The sequence below is a fragment of the Culex pipiens genome, chromosome 2 (assembly GCF_016801865.2).
Source record: "Culex pipiens pallens isolate TS chromosome 2, TS_CPP_V2, whole genome shotgun sequence".
Taxonomy (NCBI): domain Eukaryota; kingdom Metazoa; phylum Arthropoda; class Insecta; order Diptera; family Culicidae; genus Culex; species Culex pipiens.
Genome location: NC_068938.1, coordinates 209,756,786 through 209,782,281, shown reverse-complemented (window position 1 = coordinate 209,782,281; position 25,496 = coordinate 209,756,786). Strand labels below are relative to the sequence as shown.

Here is a 25,496-nt window from a genome sequence, read left to right as displayed (position 1 = left end):
ACTTCAACGAGTTCAGATTAAGCAAAACAAAACATTGCAAGATTCTTTATTCAATACCCCATTGGGAGGGGGAATTTTCACACACCGTACAGACACTCTTCAAATTAAGCTAAAAATAAGACTACACCTTGATCCAGCCAGCAATCGCAGCGATTAGACAAGCAATCGCCAGCTGAACGCAAACAGCCAGCGACGATCCCGCGCCCGGTTCGTCGTCGTCCTTTTCCACCTTGTACCGACCGATCTGCGCCGCGTACGCAATCAGATCCGGGATGACGTTCTGCTCGATGTTTCCGGTGAAGAGGTGGGCCATCGGTCCGCTGGCGTACACCGTGACGTCCTCGCCGCCGTGCGTCTCCGAGGACAGCGGAACCGTCGCCGGGTACTGGGTGCGGTAGTCGGTGTAGTCGTACCCGCTGATGTCCTCCCGTTCGGCGAGGTTGTCCTTCTTGTACGTGCTGTAGTAACCTTCGCCGTTGGCGTAGCTGAGCGTTGTGTACGGGAGGTTGTCCCGGTCGCTGACGTCCGCGATGCCCAGGATGTCGTTGCCGCGTTTCTAAAAGCAAATGAGTCATTAGTACAAGATACAAACACAGTCATTCAAGAAGATCATCTCAGATGTACCGGATAGCCATTGTACGTCATCGTGTGGCTATGGTCAGCCGACACCACAATCAACGTATCGTCTTCACTCGTCATTTTCCTCGCGAGTTCAATCGCCCTCGAGTACTCAGCCGTCTCCTCCAGCGCCATCCGCGCCCTCGTATCGTGATGAGCCATGTCCACTCGACCCCCCTCGACAAACAGCACGTAACCTGCGTCACTTGCCCCCTTCAACATCTTGATTGCAGAATCCACCATCTCGGTCAGCTTGGGCTCCATGTCCTGCAGACGACCCTCGTCAATCTCGTGATTGTACAGACAGTGGTCACTCTCGAATAACCCTAGCAGGTGCTTAATCTTGCCGGTGTCCGTAGCTAGCAGCTCTCGCTTGTTCCACACGTACTTGCCGTCACTCCCGTGCAGTTCCTTCCACTCGCTGATCAGATCACGACCATCCGTTCGCGATCCAGCTTTACCTTCTTCGTCAATCACCGTGGTCGGCAGCAGAAACCGTCGACCTCCAGCGAGCACCACGTTGATATTCTTCCCGACCTCCCCATGCACCAGCTGCTGCCCAATGTCCGGATACCTCGTAGGATCACATCCCCGCTCTCGCACCTTACCGTCATGCTCCCAATCCCGCTCAGTAACACTAGCGTACGCCCCAGCCGGTGTCGCGTGAGTCGCCCGTGCCGTCGTCACAACTCCGGTGGCCATCCCGCTGTCCTGAGCCCACTTGAGCAGCCCGGTAAACTCCGCCTCGGTGCGGTTGTACTCACAGCTGTGACGGGGCACGAACGGGGCCACGTTGATGAGTCCGATGTTGGTTTTCACCCCGGACAGGTACGCCGTGGCCGTGCAAGCGGACCCGGGGACTTGCTCGACCAGGCAGTAGGTCTTCGCGAGCGCGGAATACGGGAACTCGTCAAAGGAGAGCATCTTGTTCTCGTTGCCCAGGTACATCCGGGTGGCGGCGATCGTCGGAACGGACATGCCGTCCGCGATGAAGAATATCACATTTTTCGCTTTGTTGGTGTTGTACTCTTTGCCGAGCTTCGCTCGGATCGTACTTTGAGCCTGCTGGTTCCAAAACTCTGACGTCGTTTCTTCTGGTTGATAACCTAACTCGGTTCGGAAGTCCTTCATCCGAGCGCGACTTGACCGCATGTGTTGGTTGTCATTGTCGTAAGTTCTGCCGGATTCGGCTGCACTTGCAACTCCAAGTATACAAACTACTGCGAAAGCTACCTTCATTCTAATCTTCACTCCAAAGATTCAGTTCCGCAGTTGGGACATTACTGGGGATACGCCAAACGGTCAACGAGGTTTTATAACCGGAGATGATAAGTGACTATTTTTGGCTTTGCGCTACAAGACAGTTATTGGCAGCTGCTCGGATGTTGGTAACAGATATCATCGTGGTCATTGATTGAATAACGCGTGACTTATGTCCCAGGGGATTCTTTTGACAAAGTGACCAAGGGACAATAAACAATAATTTTGAATGGGCCATAAACAGATAACAATTTAACCGGGAAGAAGTGTACTCGAGTTGAGTGGCGTGCTTTGGCAATATTCTGTATATCTGAGATGATTTTTTGAGTGCTCAAAAAGAAAACTTACCGTGTATCCGTTGTAGGTCATGGTGTGACTGTGATCCGCCGTCACCACGATCAGGGTGTCCTCCACGCTGGTCATCTTCCGGGCAAGATCAATAGCTCGCGAGTACTCAGCCGTCTCCTCAAGCGCCAGTCGTGGATGCGTCTCGTGGTGGGCCATGTCGATCTTGCCTCCCTCTACGAACAGTACGTATCCGGATTCTCGCTTGCTCAGGAATTTGATCGCAGCCTCAACCATCTCGGTCAGTTTTGGTTTCGTATCCTGCAGCTTTTTCTCGTCAATCTCCAGGTTGTACAAACAGTGGCTGCTGTCAAACAGACCCAGCAAACGATCCGTCTTGCTCGGATCAACCGCTTGGAGTTCGGTCTTGTTCCACACGTACTTACTGCTGGTTCCGTGGAGTTCAAGCCACTCGTTGATCAGGTTCTTTCCATCAGCACGAGAACCACCAACATTCTCGTTGTCCATAAAGCCAGCTGGTACAAAGTGACGTCGTCCTCCACCAAGAATGACATCAAATCGCTTTCCAACCTCCCCATGGATCAGCTGCTGCGCAATATCCGGATACTTGGTGGTGTCACACTCGTCCCTCGCCATGTACGAGTCATCTTCCCAGTCGCGATTCGCGATGCTGGCATACGTTCCAGCGGGTGTCGCATGAGTTATCCGAGCGTTCGACACCACTCCGGTAGCCATCTCGTTGTCCTGGGCCCACTTGAGCAATCCCAAGAACTCAGTCTCCTCTCGGTTGTAGGTGCAATTGTACCGAGGCACTTCCGCAGCCACGTTGATCATACCGTAGTTGGTCTTCACTCCGGACAGGTATGCCGTTGCCGTACAGGCAGAATCCGCAACCTGTCGGTTGACGCAGTACGTACGAGCAGTTCCGATGTACGGGAACTCCTCGAATGACAGCATCCGGTTCTCGTTACCGAGATACACCCGAGTAGCTGCCACCGTCTGCGGAGACATTCCATCTCCGATGAAGTAAATCACGTTCTTCGGGTTCGTAGTGATCTTCGTCTCCGCGAGCTTGCCTTGAAGGATGCTCTGAGCTTTCTGTCGCCAAAAGTCCGACGTTGTCTCGATCTCTTCGTAACCGACCACTTGGCGAGAACTTTTATCCTGGTTTGATCGCTTATGTTGGTTGTCATTGTCGTACGTCCTTCTGGTTTCGGTCGAACGTGCAATGCCGACTACCACACAGAATACCAGCAAGATGGTCTTCATGCTGAACCAGCTAAACTATACCTCCGGTATAGTGCTACCGATGTTCAAAAATAAACTGACCAGCCCGCCCTCACCAAGCAGACTTTTTATTAACGTCTGAAGAGTCTCGAAGGTTACAGAGATAAGCACAAGCCAGCTCGTGCAATAGACAATAGTTACGTCTCAAAGATCATCTATTACTGAAATCTGAAGTACAATGTCTGTTCCACCGCGATATCAGTGCGGTATGACCACGGCGTGAAGAGTTATCTGCAGACGGTCTGTGGATGACGTCAATGGGTGGGCTCGACCGGGCAGGAACCAGAAGAGTAGCATGATCTGTCTCTCGGGTGACTTTCACGTGATTCAGAAGTGGAATCCACGCGGTGATTCGAAGCAACGTGGTATCGGTAAGGGTTCGAGATGATTGATGTGCACCGGATCGATTTAGGGAGTGTCCTAAGCATTGTACCTGAACACTTGAAGTGTTCAGTCGGGGCTTATCCACTCGGAAACAGCGTGATCCACGCAGCGGGTCACGTTTAATCGTTACGAGCCACTTGAGCAAACTACCTTTTAAATAGGGCACGGACGAGCGGTCGGTTTAGACGAGTGTTAACCCAACGACCATGCAGTTGCTTGCAGTAGTTACGGTTTGTCTGGTAGTAAGCTGCGCAGCGGCTGGACCCGTGGATGACGGTAAGGGATCTTGGAGATTCAAAGTTTCATGATATTAATATTTGTGTTATCGCAGTGTTACAGTACGATCCGTACCATCCGAGCATTCCAGAGGTTGAGTCCCCAAAAGCTAGGTCAACTCTAGCTCAACAGGAGCAGACCATCGAGTACTGGAGGGACAACGCGAAGCGAGCCGTTGAAAAGATCCTCAACCTTAAGGAGAACAAAAACATCGCCAAGAACATCATCCTGTTCCTAGGCGATGGCATGTCCATCTCAACGGTGGCCATGGCCCGGGTGTACGCCGGAGGCGAAGAGAAGCGGCTAGCGTTCGAGGAGTTCCCCCACATCGGAATGTCTAAAACCTACTGTGTCAACTACCAGGTTCCGGACTCGGCATGTACCGCTACGGCATACCTGACCGGCGTGAAGGGAAATTACGAGACGATCGGGGTTAACGCTAAGGTTCCAAGCTATGACTGTGAAGCGGAGTTGGACGAGAGTACACATACGCACTCGATCGCCAAGTGGGCGATGGATGCGGGGAAGGATGCTGGATTGGTGACTACGACACGGGTGACGCACGCTTCACCGGCGGGGGTTTATGCGCATACGGCGAACCGAGATCGGGAGAATGACAACGAGGTATCGAAGGATGGGTGTGACCCACTGGTCGTCAAGGACGTTGCTCAACAGTTGGTGCATGGAGAAACTGGGAAGCGGTTGAAGGTCGTTATGGGCGGTGGACGGAGAGAATTCTTGAGTTCTACGCTGGATCCGGAGACCGGTAAGAAAGGCAAGAGGAAGGATAAGCGCGATCTGATTCAGGAGTGGTTGGATCAGGAGGTTCAGGGTGAGAATCGTACGTACGTGTGGAATAAGGATGACTTGCTGCAGGTTGATCCACAGCGCACGACTAGACTGTTGGGACTGTTTGAACCGACTCATTGCGCGTATAATCTCGATCGAGTTCACAAGGATCTCGATCAGGAACCTACGCTGGCGGAGATGGTTGACAAAGCTACGGACATTTTGAGCAAGAGCGAGAATGGATTCTTCCTGTTTGTGGAAGGAGGTAGAATTGATCACGGTCATCACGACAACTATGCAAAATACGCGCTGGATGAAGCGGTACAGTTCTCGGAAGCGATCGCGTTGGCCAGAAGCAAGTTTAGCGAAAAGGACACTCTGATTGTTGTTACGTCGGATCATTCGCACAGCGTCAGCTTCTCCGGTTACGCTGGACGAGGTGGGGATATCTTCGGATCTGGTGGCAAGGGATCTGACAACCTACCTTACATGACGATCAGTTATGCCAACGGTCTGGGATTCTACGATCACATTGATCCCGTGGAGAAGAAACGCACAGATATCAACAAGATGGATATGACAGCGGATGACTTCCGGTTTCCGGCGACTCTACCAGTGGAGTCTGAAACTCACGGTGGTGAAGACGTTGGAGTGTACGCTTCGGGTCCGTGGTCACACCTGTTTACCGGAACCTACGAGCAGAACACAATCCCTCACCTCATGGCATATGCTGCGTGCATTGGTGACGGCTTGAAGGCATGCACGTGACATGTGTAACAAATCTCAAACAGACAATCGCATATTTTTAAGAGAAATAAAACAAAGGTCAAGTCCAACAAAGTACCGCGCTTATTTACTTATCAAAGCACTGTCCCTGCTATCGCAAGCAACCTAATCCCCGAACAGGTAGTATCGAAGTACCGGCTATCAATCGACGGTGAACGTCTTATCAGTAAGCAGTGTTAATAAAAAGCCCAATAACATCGGTCGGCCACGTAAAGAGCTTAGTGAACAGCCACTCGGTAAACATGAAGCTCTCGGTAGCTGCGCTGATATTTACGGCACTCGCGGTCGGTGCCCTGGCCGGACCACTCGATGGAGGTACTTAAAGTTATTAGGAGAATCGTCTACAGAATCTTAAACGGATATCAATACTTACAGCGGTGTATTCAGATGACGATCGGTACCATCCGAGCTTTCCGGAGGAACCAATCAAACCTAACGCCCGGAATGCCCAGCAGGAGCAAACCATCGCGTATTGGAGAGACAACGCGAAGCGGACCGTCGAGTCGATCGTCAACCGTAAGCAGAACAAAAACGTCGCGAAGAATGTGATCATGTTCTTGGGCGATGGCATGTCCATCTCGACGGTGGCCATGGCACGAGTGTACGCCGGTGGTGAGGAAAAGTCCCTGTCGTTCGAGGAGTTCCCGTACATCGGCATGTCCAAGACGTACTGCGTAGACTATCAGGTTCCGGACTCGGCGTGTACCGCTACGGCTTACCTGACCGGAGTGAAGGGTAACTACGAGACGATCGGGGTGAACGCCAAGGTCCCCAGCTATGATTGCAAGGCGGAGCTGGACAAGAGTACGCACACGCACTCGATCGCCAAGTGGGCGATGGATGCGGGGAAGGATGCCGGATTGGTGACTACGACACGGGTGACGCACGCCTCTCCAGCGGGAGTTTATGCGCATACAGCGAACCGGGACTGGGAAAATGACTACATGATTGCCGAGGAAGGATGTGATCCGAATGAGCTGGATGATATTGCGGAACAGTTGGTGCACGGTGAAACCGGCAAACGGTTGAAGGTGATTATGGGTGGAGGTCGTCGAGAGTTCCTGGATACCAACATCATGGATGAGGAGTACAACAGCCGCGGGTACCGAAGTGATGGAAAGAACTTGATCCAGGATTGGTTGGATCTTGCGGGATCTAGTGAAAACCGTACATATGTGTGGAAGAAGTCCGATCTGATGGCGGTTGATCCAAAGAAGACGGACAGATTGTTAGGACTGTTCGAGCCCGGTCACTGCGCGTACAACCTTGACCGATTCCGGGACAACATGATGGAGGAACCAACGCTGGCGGAGATGGTCGACAAGGCGACCGATGTGTTGAGTCAAAACGAGAAAGGATTCTTCCTGTTTGTTGAGGGAGGTCGCATCGATCACGGTCATCACGACACCTGGGCCAGGTTGGCGCTGGACGAAACGGTCGAGTTCGCAAAGGCGATCGAGCTCGCTCGGAAGAAGTTCAGCGAGGAGGACACGCTGATCGTGGTCACGTCCGATCACTCGCACAGTGTTAGCTACTCGGGTTACGCGGTAAGCTCTACATGAATTGTACTCAAATGTGAAATGAATCAATCAACTTTTCCCTCAAACAGTCCCGCGGAAACGACATCTTCGGCACCGGTGGAACCGGCTCCGACGGAATCCCGTACATGACGATTAGCTACGCCAACGGGCCGGGATTTGCGACGCACGTTGACGCCGTGAACAAGGCTCGCGTTGATCCGCGCAAGCTGGACACCTCGCCGAACGATTTCCGCTTCCCGGCTACCCTTCCCGTTGGTTCGGAGACCCACGGCGGAGAGGACGTCGCGGTGTACGCTTCCGGTCCGTGGGCCCACCTGTTCACCGGGACGTACGAGCAGAACACCATTCCGCACATGATGGCGTACGCGGCGTGTGTCGGTGATGGGCTGAAAGCGTGCTAGAGCTTTAGTGATTAATCTCGATTTTAGAATAAAGTATTGATTGTTGTAGGTAAATTTACTTGCGGGCGTTGAGTTGGTCGTAATCACCAAGTCGTAAAACATTCGGCTTATCTTGGCGTCGGCGTCGAATAGCCCCCCAATATGTAGCGTCTAGGCTTGCGCGCATGATTGATTGGAGGATTATTTGTAATGGACCGTAAAAATAGAATTCCCAGGTTATGAAAGACACTGCGACATGGTAATCAACGGACCGTGACAATTGAGTGCTCCGCTGGGAATGTCCACTTCATTTACGGCGATTTCTGTTCGGTGATTGATCGGTTCAGGGTTCGAGGTAGTTCGATTTTGTTTTTGCTTTATCAGTTTCCTGCTTTTACAAAGTAGTTGCTAACAATAATATCGAAAGAGTCGTATCATCAAACAAAAGCTGTTGTGAAGAGAACTTGCTGATGGTTTCACTTCCTGTACCACAGTATCATCTGTAGGAAAAGGAAACAAAATGAACATAATATGGCTTCTGAACACCGGAGGTAGTTCTTAAACAACAATCAGGAATCAAGGAGTTATTCTTAGCTCAACTGGACATCTAGTAGAACAAAAACTCTTCTGACGGTAATCTCTCCAATGAATCACATCGACTGGATTATGTTATTAATATCGGCATAATTGTGATTGCATCATTTTGTGCGCCAATAAAGGTACCTTGGCACAAAAAAAGAGAGTGATGGTGAAGGAATGGCTTGGACAGCCGGTCTTGGCAGAATCTGTTTTCTTTAAACAAATTAAAGAAATTTATTTTTAAAACATGTGGATTAAAATTGCATACTTAATAACTAGTTACAGATGTTTTCAACTTACAATAAACAAAATTCAAAGTTTGACCACATCGAGTCACGCTATCCGCTCTTTTTCCGAAGAAAAAGCTCCCCATCCAGTAATAGCAGCATCGAAAAACACATAAACAACGCCTTATTAATCCTCTTTTCATCTTCGTTTATTCCAGGCTGGTCAACTTTCACCACTAGCAGATCCCCCACTCCTTACAACGCTCCATAGCCAGTCCCCCCGCTTGTGTCACTCACAGTGGACACTCCGAGAGGCCCCCGGGATACGGCCGGAGAATAAAACTTGATCAAAGTCCGCTCCACCCCTCGTTGTGCTTTAATTACTACTGAGAGAGAGAGCGAGACTTGCCCCAGTGGAAGTGACGAACCCCTCGGCAGAGGCAAGGAAGGGAAGGAGCAGTTCTTCGGATAGCCCCCGTAGTACACACAAACGCCGCACCACGCCGCCACCGACAGGACCGGGACCGGCTTCCGGCATGAAGGGGCGCCATCTGCGGCGGCGGTTCAGCCTGCAGCCGTCGTTCATGAAGGATGACAGCACGGAAGATAAACCCAAGCGGGAAAAGTGAGTTTTAGTGTGCTGGTGTTTGTCTGTGATGTTTTCTTATGGATTTTTTTCTTCTTTTATTATCTGCGAGGAAAAATTATTTCTATATGTCGACATCCATTGTTGGTCGGGCCATTTGTACGAGCCGGGATGAAATGTGAAAGTTGACTGTGATGTGTTGACTGTTGTGTTGGGTTTGTTCAAATGGCAAAAGTGCAGCCATATTGAGCGGAAAGAACAAGGATGCACTCAAACTAGGAATTATTTTTTTAAACTTGTTGCATAAACTATGAGTTTATTCAGCTATCCAAATTTCACATTTATACCATAAAGTTATTAATATGCACTAGGATGTAACAAAACGGGTAAATTTTGCAGGCATTTCAGAGCTTCCGTTATGTGTACTTAGCCCGAATCTCGCTTTGACTTCAAAGTTTCAATGGGATTCAACCCGCAAAATCGGTGCGTTTTGGTTTTTGCCAGATTTGAGCCCCTTAAGCCCCTAATTAAGTAAGCCCCTTAATTAAAGTGATTAAATTGCAATGCAATTGTAATCCGATGTACAGCAACTATTAATAATGAAAAGAAAAGAGCTTTAGGCGTAATCTAATCACAAGACATTCCAGCATGCTTTCATCGAACTGACTACGTCTGTTTTAGATTATATTAGATTGAGGTTAGATCAGAGATTAGATTAGATACAATTAGATCATAAAAAACATTTCAAACAAATTAACACTTCCATTTCAAATAGAACACTTCGGCTGTTGCTGATTTAGCAAAAAAGTAAATAGAGCGGTTCTCTACGAAATCGATTTTTTTTAATTTTAATTTTTTGTATTTTTTAATCCGGTTTAATATTTTATGGTGCTTTTGGTATGCCCAAAGAAGCCATTTTGTATCATTAGTTTGTCCATATAATTTTTCATACAAATTTGGCAGCTATCCATACAAAAATATGAACGAAAGTTCAAAAATCTGTATCTTTTGAAGGAATTTTTTGATCGATTTGGTGTCTTTGGCAAAGTTGTAGGTATGGATAAGGACCACACTGAAAAAAAGCGATATACGGTAAAAAATTTAGTGATTTTTAATTTAACTTTTTGTCACTAAAACTTGAGTTCGCTTCACTAAAACTTGAGTTGCAAAAAAATCACTATTTTTCGATATGTTTTAGGGGACAAAAAATCTTTGACCAAGTTATGAATTTTTGAATCAATACAGATTTCTTCAAAAAATTCAAATACTGGTCGCAAATTGTTTTAACTTTATTTTTCGATGTAAAATCAAATTTGAAATCAAAAAGAAATTTTGATAAAGTGCACCGTTTTCAAGTTTTAGCCATTTTTAAATTACTTTTTTTGAAAATAGTCGCAGTTTTTCATTTTTTTTAATTAGTGCGCATGTTTGCCCACTTTTTAAAAATATATTTTTGAAAAGCTGAGAAATTTCTATATTTTGCTTTTTTTGACTTTGCTTATACGACCATTAGTTGCTGAGACATTACAATGCAAAGGTTTAAAAACAGGAAATTCTCAACTTTTCAAAAATATCTTTTTCAAAAGGGGTCAAACATGTGCACTAATTTTAAAAAATGAAAATCTGCGACATTTTTAAAGTTGCCTAAAAATGGCTATAACTTGAAAGTGGTGCACTTTATTAAAATTTCATAGAAGTATTTTTGATTTCAAATTTGATTTAACATCGAAAAATGAAGTTAAAAAATGTTTGCGACCAATAATTTGACATTTTTTTTAATTCTGTATTGATTCAAACACTCATAACACGGTCAGAGATTTTTTGCACAACCTGGAAATTTCTGAAAAGTTGGCATTTGATGTCCCCTAAAGCATATAAAAAATGTTTTTTTTTTTTTGCAAATCAAGTTTTAGTGACAGAACAGTTAAGTTAAAAATCACAATTTTTTTAGCGTGTATCATTTTTTCCTGTGTAGTCCATATCCATACGGACCATACCTACAACTTTGAAGAAGACATCAAATCGATCAAAAAATTCCTTCAAAAGATACAGATTTTTGAATTTTCATACATCATTTTTGTATGGACAGCTGGCAAATTTGTATGGAAAATTATTTGGACAAACTAATAATACAAAATGGCTTCTGTGGGCATACCAAAGGCACCAAAAAAGTTTCTGCCTGATTAAAAAATTCAAAAAAAATATCGAATGACCGAAATCTGAAAGAATTACTCCATAGTAAATTTAGCAAACATTGATCGCAACAGCTTCAGTTAAACTCGCTTGTAAACTGTAACACTTCAAACACAATGTGAGTACGTTGTTGTTATCTGTGTCTACACTACTAACTGTAATGGTGCGATAACTACTATCGTAAATATGTGCATTGTGATTAGATGGAGCGCACTCACTCGAACTACGTTGCTCATAATTCATAGTTCTGCATTCACTCAATGAATGCACTTTCCATCAATAAACAGCATTCAGCTATAATTGCAAACTCAACACAATGCGTACGCAAGCGCAAATATGGAGCCATCAATTTCAGCAAGAGGTGTTAACTCTACTGTTAGAAAGTGCAAATAATTGGGAATTAAACACTGGTAAACCTGTAACCGCATTTCAAAGAATAACCGCTACAACCACTTCCTTCACTTCATTACATAACCTCACATAGTTCGTTACACCTCGACATTTTTGTCGTGCTCGTTCAGGCTTGTCATCGTTTTCTTTTTCACTCTCCCCGCCGTCAAGAACAGCAAATTCTTGCCACTGATGGCCTCGGAGGAATTCCTAGAACAGTTTACTCCTCGAGATATCATCATTTTTTTACCGTTGCTGCCGTTCAGGCTCTAAATTTTTTTTTGAATTGAAATTGAAAAAAATAAACATTGAAAACGTATTTAACTGTCAAACTAAGTTGCACTCATGACCACCAGAGGCGCTAGAGAGTGCTGAAATTTTTCACAGAGCAACACATCTAACAATCTCTGATTTTGTATCACGTCAAAGACAACGCTCAGCACGTATAAATTCGCCCCAGGTGCCAAACGAAAATCACCCCACTTCAAACCGTGAACACGTGAAATCGACTCATTCTCCTCTCCCCCCTCTCGGTCAGGCAAATTCCTGGGGGTGTCCTTAAGCTGCCGTGTCACGACGGCGATGTTGTTGTTGTTTTGAGCAGTTTTGAAATAGGATTACGGCGGGGCTGGATCTTCTCGTCTCGAGTTCTCACGCCAGCTAGCTCTTTTCGAAAATCCCACACGGAGAGCAAAAATCGCTGGCAGCCTCCCGAGATTGACACTTAAACTTTTCCTATATTTATGCAATTCGCTGAGCTCAGCAGCATCGCATCGCTATAGAAAAGTTGTTTGGCGAGCTTTCGCAGCACGTCGCTCCCGGGGTGTAAAATTCTTCGGTGGCCACTTTTCAGCAATAAATGGTTCCGCTGGGAGTTGAAAAGTTTTACGGTATACCGGGTACTGGAAACTGGTGCTCCGTGTTGCTGTGAAGTGATGAGAAATTGGATAAAAATCTCGGTGTGCCAACTCGGGAGATGACTTTCAGAAATAAGTGATTTTTTTCAACTGTTGGCGTGTAGACGGGATGCTTTTGATTGAGTTATCTGTTTGGTTCAGGGAAAGCACGAACTTTGCTGAAACTTGATGAGTGAGGGGAAAAGTTTGAAAGTTGACAGCATGACCCAGAATGGCGAACTTTGAAAAGCGTCCATTTATCATTGCTTTAGAATTGAATGATTCGTCTGATTTTTATAAAAAAAATTATTATCTTTCCTTTGGATTAAAAAAGGGATATTATGAATTAAATTAACTCGAACTTCTTCAACTTTAATTTATCTTTCAAATAGATTAAAAGTATCCCAATTTGAATGAAAAGGTAATAAAAAAATCTAAAAATACATTCTCATCAGCGCTGAAAAAAGTATCATTAAAGAGTTTTAGGGAACAAAAATGGCATATTTTTCCAAAGTGCATGATGATGGTAAGCATGGTTCTATAGTTTAGATTGTAAGAAAAAGGTGCGTTTCCTTAAAATCTGAACATTTTTTAAACAAAACGAAATTTGAAATAAAGAAAACCACTTTTGTAAAATTTTAACAAGGTGCACCGTCTTTATTCTATTGCCAGTTGAAATCTGCGTTTGAAAACAAGATAAAAACCAAAAAAAAACTTAAAGCTTTAAAAATAAACTTCAATTTTCTTTTTTGGGGTTTAAAAATCGGCCCATTAAAGCAACTAAAAAAATCAAGAATGCCCAAAAAATTGTCCTATCAACAATGTCTTTTCTCTAGCTTAAAAACAAAACTAAAAAATAAGCTAAAAACGGTGCACTTCATCAAAACAATTTTCGATTGCATGTTAAAATTGTCATCTATAAATACATTTTTAAATTTTGTTTGAGAATTTGATCGTAATTTTTCAAAAAAGACCACCAGTACCATCCTAAACTCTGGAGAATGATCCATTTCAAAAGTTATTTGGTCTCGAATATGACATAAAGAAAATTATCTAAATGACACTTATTTTCATCGATTCGAATTCTGTGTGAGGCTGTACTCAGAAACTGTACGATTTTCAAAGTCTCAGAGAGAAAATTGTAGAAGCAAAAAAAGTAGTTTTTTCAGGGTAAAAATATTAAAAATACAAAAAAAAATAAGACTTCCGAAATTATAATCAAAATATGGCTATATGACTCCCAAAAGGTATTTACAAAAATCTGTGAAATACTTTTCGACTGTAAATTTGGTTTAGCTATCTGGAGTTTTTTTGAAAAGGTCCAATAAACCAAATTTCCAGTTTGTGCTTTTTGGGTGTTTTTAGAACCGCCTTGAGTCAGGGGTATTGAAAAACACCCAAAAAGCAAAAATTTAAAATTTGGTTTATTGGACCTTTTCTAAAAAAAACTCCAGCTTTTTAAAAATAAGTTAAAATAATCATTAGAATTTTGTTGGGCCTCATTTCAAGTTTTTTTTATTTATTTTTTTAAATAATCGAAAATTTTGGTAAAAGATGATTTTTAAATCGTATAAAACATATCAAAAAACCTCGAAAATAAAAACAACGGGAAATTTTTTGGGAATCTTACTTATATGTAGTATAATAAAAGTGGCATAAAGAAAAGGGAGTAATTATCCGCCAACTCACACAGCAGTTGCCCCGACCCCTCTTTGATTTGTGTAAAACTTTGTCCTAAGGGGTAACTTTTGTCCCGGATCACGAATCCGAGGTCCGTTTTTTGATATCTCGCGACGGAGGGGCGGTAAGACCACTTCAATTTTTGAACATGCAAAAAAAGAGGTGTTTTCAATCATTTGCAGCCTGAAACGGTGTTGAGATAGAAATTCGGTGTCAAAGAGACTTTTATGTAAAATTGGACGCCCGATTTGAGGGTGTACTCAGAACTCCGAAAACCCCTATTTTTCATCTAAAAAAAACATTGAAAAAGCCTTTTACAACATAATTTTTCATTTGAAAAATTTCGTGTTTTAAAGGTTATTTTTTAGAGTGTAACAATGTTCTACAAAGTTGTAGAGCAGACAATTATAAGAATTACATAAACATAAGGGGTTTGCTTATAAACATCACGAGGTACCGCAATTTTACGAAGAAAAAAGTTTTTAAAAAGTTCTTTTTTGCGTTTTTCTTTGTTATGTCGTCCATGTCTGTCGCGGGTGACCGTGAACCGCCATGATCAACGACGACCAACTTTTCCAAAACTTTTTTTTCGTAAAATCGCCATAACTTTTTGTAATTGTCTGCTCTATTTGCTTCTATTTCATTACCGTTTCAGGCTGAAAATTATTGAAAACACCTCTTTTTTGAAAGGGGTCGTACCGCTCCTCCGTCACGAGATATCAAAAAACGGACCTCGGATTATTGACCAGGGAAAAAAGTTACCCCTTAGAAACAAGTTTCACGCAAATCGAAAAGGGGTCGGGGCAACTTTTCCCGATTTCGTGTTAGTTTGTAGAGAATTACCCGTGGGTTATTTTTTAGAGTGTTACTATTTTTTATGAATAGTCCTAATTATAATCTACAACTTCGCTGAAGCCACCAGATTTTCATACATATACATACTTTTTTGTATGACCAGCCCAAAACCAAAATTAACTTTATTTGAATAATCAAAATGGATTATGAAAATTCAAATTAATCACTAATTTATGATCGGGCCTTTGTGATCTATTTATTCTGAATTGTATTTAACTGAGCAATTCCGTGCCAAATAAAAAAATCGAATAATCGAATATTCACATGTCCATTTTGTATGATCATCCCAAAAATTGTATAAAGCCTTGTATGGAAAATTAGTTTTAGGCTTCATTTGTTAAAAGGAATATATGGATAGTATCCGAATTAACCCTCTACTGCCCAAATTTTTTTCATTTTTTTTTTTGTTTTCCCTTTCCATTTTGAGCAACTTTTGTTCTACGAAAAACTTAACTCCTCTTGTTTTATATTTTTCTTGTTTCATTTTTAGTATTTTAATTTTCATTTATCTTGTAACCTCCACCTCCTCACCATCATGAGCAACCCCCTATGATTACATTTTGCCTATCTAATTTTTTCATGCCACTTTTTATATTTTTTGCTTGATTTTAACATTTTCTACTTTAAAATGGCATCAGTATCATTTAAATTGTAAAAAAATGCGTAGAGGCATAGTCTGGGACACTAGAAAATTACTGCACACATCTTTTTACTTAAAATATATGAAATATTAGTAAAAAATACAGCCAAAGTTGGCCCCTAAAAAAATAACATCTTGAAAAACAATGGCCAAGTCACATAAAACAAGTAAATCTTCCAACACATAAATTTTCTAAATTTTCAAGAGTGCTTCTTTCCAATGCTTTTGAAAGATCAAAAATTGGTTGAAAAATGGATTTTTGGCATTTTTTTAATCGATGCCGGTTCCAAGGCGGAGTTGGGTTGTAGAGAGTTAAAAAAGCAAATTACTTAGTAAAGGTTTCCGTGCCAATGGTTTTATTGGGAAAAGGTCAACAATAACAATAACAATGAAAAATGTGTTGGAAGAACCTCATAATAACTGTACCACCCACCTAAGCATATTCTGATAAATATTTTTTTCAATATTTTCTTCAATCAATGTTTGATGGCCTATTAAATTACTTACCAAATGCATTTTCTCTTTCTTTTATTTGTGATTTGATTATTCGAAGTATTTTTTTCAAGGCCTTCGGTTAATTGATTCTGGACTGTATTATATAAAATGAAACCAAATCCAAGAGTTCTCTTGGGTGACTGTTACACTTTGATAAAACAATAATTTTGGATTGCAAAAATTAAAAAAAAACGTTAGTTCTAGATCTCACCTTTGTATTACTATTTACTTCATCTGAATTTTATTTAAATGAGCAACCCCTTGCCAAATAAACAATCGATAGCACTTTGCGTTTTTATGCAAATATACCCTATAATTAAAGACATGAGCGTAACTGTATAAAAAATACTATACAAAAATAGTCGGCTTAAGAAATGATTCAGTCCCCAGTTAAATATAAACATCACAATCGTCTTGATTCTCTCTCTTTATTAAATCCCCACCCCTCAGTTCAAGCACTCGTAAAAACCAAAGAAGAGAATGCTTAATAAACAATTCAACAACAGCCAGTGCCAACCAACCCAACCAACGACATCACCAGTCAACAGCAGATAAAATATCATGATTTTCCGTCCCATTTCCTTTACCCATCTGCACTTGTTGTTTGCTCCTAAGATCCTAAGCACAAGAAAAGGCAGAGCATCAATCCACGTAAATGGATCGAGAGATTGTTTTCTTTTCAGATGTTTGATAATGTAGTTATGATTTCAGCAAAATTTAAAAAGAAAAAAAAACGTGTAAATTTAAGATGATTCTTTTGAATGTTTTATGTTTTGTTTCTTATCCTCAAAAAAAAAAAGTAAAAGTAGACCCGTAAATCTTTTTAGATCGTTGTTCATTGCTGCCAGAAACCAGCAGCACAGGAATTCTCTTCTAAGGATTTTCCTTCTATCCATGAGCTTTTCCAACCCTAATCACATGCTACCAAGGGAGAAGGAAAAAAAGATTTCAAAAAGCTCCCTGCTTTGTTTTACACACACAAACTCTCGAGCCAGACTCGCACATTGTGCAACATTGAATTAGTTGATCAAGTGGTTTGGAGCTAAAAGTTACAAGGAGATCCCCAGCCCACCCCCGAACCCACAACACGTGGTTAGCAGTCAACCCAGCAATGAATTTGCCTTTTTCTGACGTGCTAGACGGAACATTATGTCGGGAATTGTGTGCTCAATTGTGTGTGGCAGCGTGTTGTGGAGCCGTTTGTTGTCATAAATAAAACATTGTTCGACAAAAACTACTCAGCGAAAACATTACCCATTCGTGCGAAAACTTTTAATTTATGGCCGAATGTTGCCAGCTTATGTTTCCATTTTTCCACTCCTCTATTAAAATTTATGATTGCGGGGAACATCCGGTGCGAATGAAAAATACAAAAAACCCACTTTTTCCAATTTCAGACCGCTGAAAAACGACGAAAATTCGATCAACGCCAACGTGCGGCACAAGATTGTCGTGATGGGGGCGGCCAAGGTCGGCAAAAGCTCGCTGATAACGCAGTTCCTGTACAGTACATTCTCGCCCAAGTACAAGCGCACCGTCGAGGAGATGCACCACGGGCACTTTTCGGTGGGCGGGGTCAACCTGACGCTGGACATCCTGGACACGTCCGGCTCGTACGAGGTAAGTTTGAAGGGTATTTTCATTATCCACTGTTCTAGGTCTAAACTTATTGAATTTCAGGAACAAAAAATGTATTTCCGGAAATTTTTGTTTTTTATACGATGAATATGATAAGGTCGTGGATATATTTTTAAAGTTTATGGCCCAAAAAAATTTTTTTTTTCAAAACTTATAATTTAACTGGAAATAGAAGTTCAATCAATTGCAAGGTTGAAAGAAAATCACTTTGAGCGAATATGATTACCTGTAGAAAGGCCCTCTGAGTAGTTTTTGATTTTGTTTTTCGTTACTGTCACCTGATCGTTGAGTGTGGCAGGGACGATTTAAAATTTTAATGATTGAGTTTAGTCGCCAACTTGCTGCGATCAAAATGCAACCTTCTCCCTTTACTACCAGCAGTCATGGGTTGTTACAATCATCGACTACACTCTTGACGAATGACAGCTAGTCGAGGCAATTTGAGAATCAACCTTCTTCTAGGCCGGTACCCCCAACGATGTAAATCAAGTATAGGCCTTGAGAATCGCTGCTTTAGATGTTACAGGTAGCGATTAATCGCTAATTTAATTTAAATTTTAATCATAGTCGTCGGCAATGAAATAGTAGTTTATGCAACTAGTTGCAAAAAGAGGATTTTTTCAGCACGAGTCGTACATTTATCCAACGAGGTTCACCGAGTTGGATAAATACGAAGAGTGCTGAAAAAATCAAGTTTTGCAACGAGTTCCATACAAAAATTTTTGCAATTCCAAAAAACACACACTGAGTGAAATTTTATGTCAAATTTTCATGTATTTTGTCAATAAATCGTTTAAATAAAAAAAAATGTTGAAAAGTGTTACTTTTCGAAACAAGTGCTGAAAAGTTCAAATTTTCAGCACCCATTTGAGTGCTGAAAAGTAGAACTTTTCAGCATTTATTTTGAAAAGTGTTGCTATTCGATTCTGTTATTTTTGGTACAGAAAAGTAGGCTATTTCGTCGTTCAAGAATGACAGGAAAAGTAAGTAGTTTCACGACGGAATTGCAAAAATTAAATTTTCCTGCACTTGCATTTTTTCCATGGTCAAGTTTAAAAATATTTGGTTTATGTGAAATTTCAAGGTACAAAAAGTTTTTTTGTGGCGCATAATTATTTATTTGAACATTTCCTATTAGAGACATTGAAATCAGACAGACAGTTTCCAAGCATAGCAAAAACTGATAAAGAAAATTGAACATTTCTAAGTGTTGTATAATTAACCTATATTTATAAACTGACAATATCTCTGCGTCTAATTCTCAATGTCCATCATTCGAAAAGTTATGAAATTTAGAAATTTTGGAGAAAGCCTCTATTTATTTTACGAAATTGGACGTTAGGGTGTTTCATCCAAACAAAAAAGTTCTCAGAATCAGGCAAACCGAGGTTCCCCTAGTAGAGGATACCCATAGGGACTCACATGCCAAATATCAGCACATTTGGTTGAGAATTGGCCTGTCCCCAGCAATTCAAAGTTTACATGTAAATTACTATGGGATTTTTATGCTTTTCGTTCAATCGTTCCTACAGGTCTGGGGACAAAATGGATTCACTCGGAATAAAAACAGGTGTGTAGGGGATGGTCCAATGAACAAATTCCAGGTTGTCCATTCTGTCCCCAAGGTGCGCATTGGATCAACGTCCGGTGTCTCCAGAATCAACGATTCACCCTTCAAATGTACGCATTGTCCACGGTGAACACGTGGAGAAGCACCGATTGCATTATTATTACAAAATCATCATGTTACGTTATTTGGAATAGTTCAAATTGTTACAGGAACATCAAAAATTATAATTTTATTACTTTAAAGTATGTTTCTGATCCAAAACTTGAGTGAATGCTCTGCCACGTGTCCCCAGATCTGTAGGAACGATTGAACGAAAAGCATAAAAATCCCATAGTAATTTACATGTAAACTTTGAACCGCTGGGGACAGGCCAATTCTCCACCAAATGGGCTGATATTTGGCATGAGAGTCCTTATGAGTATCCTCTACTAGGGGAACCTCGGTTTGCCTGATTCTGAGAACTTTTTTGTTTGGATGAAACACCCTATTGGGCATATCTCTGCTTCACGGTGGGTAAGAAAGGGATTATTATGCAACTTGGATGCACCTCGGAAATTCTTTCTGGAGGTTGTTGGGGGGACTATTCTGAGTCAGAAAAATCAACTCCCATAATATTCTGTCGGTGAAAACTGATTTTATCTCGATTTGAAGTTTAAAAACCTAATATACACCTAAAAACTCAAAAATACGTCTAAAAACTCGGTATATCTCTGGACAAAATTGTACATTTTTATCTAGATATCAATTTTAAGTTCACAAAATATATTCCTGACATAAAAAAAAATCAAATTATTCGCTCTACAGCATTGCCTTGGCGTTCAGGATTACGAGATTCCTACTCGAAACTAAGTATCCGAAGGCTTAATTATTGTTGAGGCAATTGCAAACCTCTTTTTACACCTTAGCTTCCATTCACCCCGGGATTCGAACTGACGACTTTTGAATTATTAGTCCAACTGCCTACCAGCGACTCCACCGAAGCAGGACCCAGGGAGACGACTCCTACACCTGGAGTGAGCTAACGACCTAACCTTTTTAGGTTAATCCGGGCCAACATTTACTTCCCCATCCGACGGAAGGCGTGATCAGACAAATCTCGTCTCGAAAAATGCCACCGGGACCGTCTGGGATCGAACCCAGGCCGACTGGGTGAGAGGCAATCACGCTTACCCCTACACCACGGTCCCGGGCAATATATTCCTGACATAATACACCTTAAATAGATCCATTACTTGAGTCCCAGCGTCATCAGGAGGTGTAAAATAATGTTATTCCTAAAAAAATATTTTCAATTTGCTCTGGTAAATAAACTGTCAAGGCTGAATTCAAAAACTAATGTTGTAGCATTGTGAAGAAATGAAGAACAATTTTGCAGACAAAAGTATGATATTTTATCCATTTACAGTAAAGTTATGTCTATTTTAGTGGGAAAATTTTTGCCAATTTTCAAAAATCTTCAATATTTAACTCATTCCATTTTTTTTAATATTTCAGGAATAAAACTTGTATCTTCTTTTACAACCACTAGATCATTTTGTACATTTTGTGCCCTTCTAGACAATTGTAGAGCTTGTCAAAATGAACATTTTTATTCTTGAAAACCGAATTTTGGTCAATTCTGTCAAAAGTTAAGGGCAAAAAACGATTTAAAAATGCTCATTTTCAAATTGAGATTCAATGGGTTAAACAAAAAATACCTCCGAGATATTTTCAGCAAATCAACTCTAGAATGTGTACACTCGGATGCTTCTAAGAGCGAGGTCAAACTCCACCACCTTTTCAAGTTATTCACATTTCAAAATGGCGTCTTTTTGTCGTATTTTGGCTATAACTTTCGTTTAGAAGGTTCGATTTTCGCTCTCTTGAAAGATAAATGTGTGTTTTGATAAGCTCTACAAATATCCAGAAGACATCATCTCGCTACGACATAAGCCTGAGTTGTTAAATTAAAAAAACTCATTAACACCTCAACCTTAATTACAAAAATGGCTCTAGAAACTTTAGAAATTGCTCAAAATGGTGTTCCCTACAACTTTTCTGAAGAAGCGTTATCTTGTCATCCCGCCCAAAATAAAAATTCTGAACCATCCTAAAATTTGGACCACCCTAATGTCTACCATACCAAAAGATGCCCCTATTGATCCTGATCATTTGTCCCACCAAAGCTCTAAATCTTAACGCGTGACCGCTTTCAATTTTGTCACGCTAGATTTCGGTTTCGGACCACTGTGCAATGAATTGACTACGCCACTTTTTAATGAAAATATATCAAAGTTTTAATTTTGATTTTTTTTGAATATATTTTGGGATTTTATTCCAGCTAAAACTTCAATATATTTGCCTGGAACCGGCAAACTAGAACTGATATAAACGCTTACATTTGCCGTGCTATAATTCAACGGAAATGTAGCACATGTGCCTCCAGCGATCCCAACAAATGGATGCTAACTCCATTAGCAAACAGGCACCAATCTCATTCTAAAATTAGTTCCTTCCCAACCTTCACTTAAAAACCAACAGGCCAGACACCGGAACGTAACAACACTTTTGATTTGTGCAGCCGCGTTCCGGGACCCAAACGGGGTAAACATCAAACACAGTTCTATTCTGTACGTATACGATCGCTCCACCGACGAGACACCACATCTGCAACAGATCCCAAAAGGGTTCGTGCCCTCCGGGTGCTGGAGGCCTGTCGGGAAATTTCCATACGCCTCGATTTTCCCACAAACGCCAACTCGCATACACGAACCGCCACATTTTTACATTTTCCTCCCCTTCGTACAGGGAGGAAAAGAGGGGTGGGGTGGGTTCCACCGAACCGGAAACAGAAAGCATCCGTGAGTTTTCCTGTTTGACAGTCACCCACCCACCCACGCACGCAAAAACATCCCCCTGGCTCTGGTTGGAGGCGCGCACCAATCGAGCCCACGGGACAGGAAAATTGTTTACACAAACATTGCCCTTCACGTGCGAGTCAGTGCCTGGAAGGAAAATACACTTTTCCCGCCACAAATAAGCTCGCGTCACGGCATCACACGGGTGCATCTCTGGTTGCAACATGACGCTGAAATGGGGTTCAGTGGGGTAAAATGCAGCTTTTTTATAAAACTCCCTTAATTTTAATAAATGATTAGGAATATTTTCGATCAATGCCCAACAAAGAAAAAAAAGAAAACAAAAAAGTTATCTCATTTTGCCTTCAACTACCCTTTCCACGCTAGAACGTAGAACCTTGGAACCGCGTTAAGGGTTCCTGATCCTGTTCAGGCCGCGAGGCATCGCGCGTGCTTTCGACTCTCTGTGTGTGTGGTTGTTGGTGGCTCGGGAAATCGGGAAAACGCAACGATGATGAAGTGTGATGCATGATGCATGCTGATGATGCCCCTCTGATGCTTGTCGACAAAGAATTTTAGATGACATCGTGGGGATTTCGGTGGTTCGGAGAAATTGAAGTTTTCAGCCATGTTTGCAAGAGAGGAGAGTGGGGGGAGTTTATCCCTGGTGATATAATTTTTTAACTCATAAATAAACAAAATATGCTTTGTTTTAGAACATTGTGTGAGATTGACTCAAAATTTAATGCACTATAGAGACGAATATTTTTATTGAATGTATGTTCCGAATGAGTTACATACAAAATCCTTTTCAGCTGCTGTAGTAAAATTTTAAGATTAGTTTTAAAAAAATATTTCACATAAGGGTAATTCTCCGCCAACTCACACAGCAGTTGCCCCGACCCCTCTTCGATTTGCGTGAAAATTTGTCCTAAGGGGTAACTTTTGTCCCTGATCACGAATCCGAGGTCCGTTTTTTGATATCTCGTGACGGAGGGGCGGTACGACCCCTTCCATTTTTGAACATGCGAAAAAAGAGGTGTTTTTCAATAATTTGCAGCCTGAAACGGTGATGAGATAGAAATTTGGTGTCAAAGGGACTTTTATGTAAAATTAGACGCCCGATTTGATGGCGTACTCAGAATTCCGAAAAAACGTATTTTTCATCGAAAAAAACACTAAAAAAGTTTTAAAAATTCTCCCATTTTCCGTTACTCGACTGTAAAAAATTTTGGAACATGTCATTTTATGGGAAATTTAATGTACTTTTCGAATCTACATTGTCCCAGAAGGGTCATTTTTTCATTTAGAACAAAATTTTTCATTTTAAAATTTCGTGTTTTTTCTAACTTTGCAGGGTTATTTTTTAGAGTGTAACAATGTTCTACAAAGTTGTAGAGCAGACAATTACAAAATTTTTGATATATATACATAAGGGGTTTGCTTATAAACATCACAAGTTATCACGATTTTACGAAAAAAAGTTTTAAAAAAGTTGGTCGTCATCGATCATGGCCGTTCATGGTCACCCGCGACAGACACGGACGACGAAACAAAGAGAAACGCAAAAAGTAACTTTTTCAAAACTTTTTTTCGTAAAATCGCGATAACTTGTGATGTTTATAAGCAAACCCCTTATGTCTATATATCAAAATTTTTGTAATTGTCTGCTCTACAACTTTGTAGAACATTGTTACACTCTAAAAAATAACCCTGCAAAGTTAGAAAAAACACGAAATTTTAAAATGAAAAATTTTGTTCTAAATGAAAAAATGACCCTTCTGGGACAATGTAGATTTGAAAAGTACATTAAATTTCCCATAAAATGACATGTTCCAAAATTTGTTACAGTCAAGTAACGGAAAATGGGAGAATTTTTAAAACTTTTTTAGTGTTTTTTTCGATGAAAAATACGTTTTTTCGGAATTCTGAGTACGCCATCAAATCGGGCGTCTAATTTTACATAAAAGTCCCTTTGACACCAAATTTCTATCTCATCACCGTTTCAGGCTGCAAATTATTGAAAAACACCTCTTTTTTCGCATGTTCAAAAATGGAAGGGGTCGTACCGCCCCTCCGTCACGAGATATCAAAAAACGGACCTCGAATTCGTGATCAGGGACAAAAGTTACCCCTTAGGACAAAGTTTCACGCAAATCGAAGAGGGGTCGGGGCAACTTTTCCCGATTTCGTGTGAGTTGGTAGAGAATTACCCATAAATCTTAAGTCACTCCTAACATTTGCAAAACGTTTTATTTTTTATTTTTATTTTTTGGCATCGCTTAAAATACTATTTTATTTAACAACCTATGACAGCCGAAGATAGTTGAATGTTAAAGCCACCAACCTATGCAAAAAGTTCAATGCCTGAAAATAAATTTAAAAGGCTGTGCTTAAAACATATAAAGGTATCAAGTCGCCCCTACTTGAGATAATTCTACTAAAATCGAGTTTAATGCTTTAAGAACAATCATTTAGTTCAGCAAAACTTTTTTTCGTAAAATCGCAATAACTCGTGATGTTTATAAGCAAACCCCTTATGTCTGTATATTAAAATTTGTGTAATTGTCTGCTCTACAACTTTGTAGAACATTGTTATACTCTAAAAAATAACCCTGCAAAGTTAGAAAAAACTCGAAATTTTAAAATGAAAAATTTTGTTCTAATGAAAAAATGACCCTTCTGGATCAATGTAGTTTCAAAAGTACATTAAACTTTCCATAAAATGACATGTTCCAAAAAAATGTACAGTCGAGTACGGAAAATGGAAAAATTAAAAAAAATAGTGTTTTTTCGATGAAAACCCCTTTTTTCGGAATTCTGAGTACGCCATCAAATCAGGCGTCTAATTTTCCATAAAAGTCCATTTTGACATCCAATTTCAATCTCATCACCGTTTCAGCCTGCAAATGATTGAAAAACACCTCTTTTTTGCATGTTCAAAAATAGAAGGGGTCGTGCCGCCCCTCCGTCACGAGATTTTAAAAAACGGATCTCGGATTCGTGATCAGGGACAAAATTTACCCCTTAGGACAAAGTTTGACGCAAATCGAAGAGGGGTTGGGGCAACTGCTGTGTGAGTTGACGGATAATTACCACTGAGCAATTCTGTACCAAAACCGGAAATGGATATTATTTGTATTTTTTAATCTGGCTCAAACTTTGTGGGGCCTTCCCTATATAACCAAATAAACTATTTTGTGTGATTGGTTCATCCATAAAAGTCTCCATACAATTTTGGCTGCTGTCCAAACAAAAATGGTATGTGAATATTCAAACAGCT

General features: G+C 41.2%; 4 protein-coding genes across 6 annotated transcripts in view; 3 read left to right on the top strand and 1 right to left on the bottom strand.

The window, feature by feature from the left end:
- Positions 1-25,496, top strand: part of LOC120432655 (GTP-binding protein Di-Ras2) — a 187,821-nt gene that overhangs the window by 149,668 nt on the left and 12,657 nt on the right. For all 3 annotated transcript variants that reach the window (XM_039597899.2, XM_039597898.2, XM_052707927.1), the window contains exons 4-5: positions 8,652-9,058; positions 17,566-17,788. In XM_039597899.2, the coding sequence (XP_039453833.1) occupies positions 8,970-9,058; positions 17,566-17,788 (312 nt within the window). In that variant the 5' untranslated portion in view covers positions 8,652-8,969. The remainder of the gene's footprint in view (positions 1-8,651; positions 9,059-17,565; positions 17,789-25,496) is intronic.
- On the bottom strand, positions 12-3,525 carry LOC120432656 (membrane-bound alkaline phosphatase-like). The gene is made up of 3 exons (XM_039597901.2): positions 2,227-3,525; positions 625-1,680; positions 12-556 (listed from the first exon to the last, which is right to left on the bottom strand). Exons 1-3 carry the CDS (start codon positions 3,451-3,453, stop codon positions 122-124), a joined length of 2,718 nt encoding a protein of 905 aa, XP_039453835.1. The 5' UTR covers positions 3,454-3,525; the 3' UTR covers positions 12-121.
- Positions 4,012-5,837, top strand: LOC120432654 (membrane-bound alkaline phosphatase-like). The gene is made up of 2 exons (XM_039597897.2): positions 4,012-4,131; positions 4,187-5,837. Exons 1-2 carry the CDS (start codon positions 4,062-4,064, stop codon positions 5,686-5,688), a joined length of 1,572 nt encoding a protein of 523 aa, XP_039453831.1. The 5' UTR covers positions 4,012-4,061; the 3' UTR covers positions 5,689-5,837.
- Positions 5,835-7,706, top strand: LOC120432652 (membrane-bound alkaline phosphatase-like). The gene is made up of 3 exons (XM_039597896.2): positions 5,835-6,021; positions 6,082-7,253; positions 7,316-7,706. The coding sequence occupies exons 1-3, from the start codon at positions 5,949-5,951 to the stop codon at positions 7,646-7,648; spliced, it is 1,578 nt and encodes a 525-aa protein (XP_039453830.1). The 5' UTR covers positions 5,835-5,948; the 3' UTR covers positions 7,649-7,706.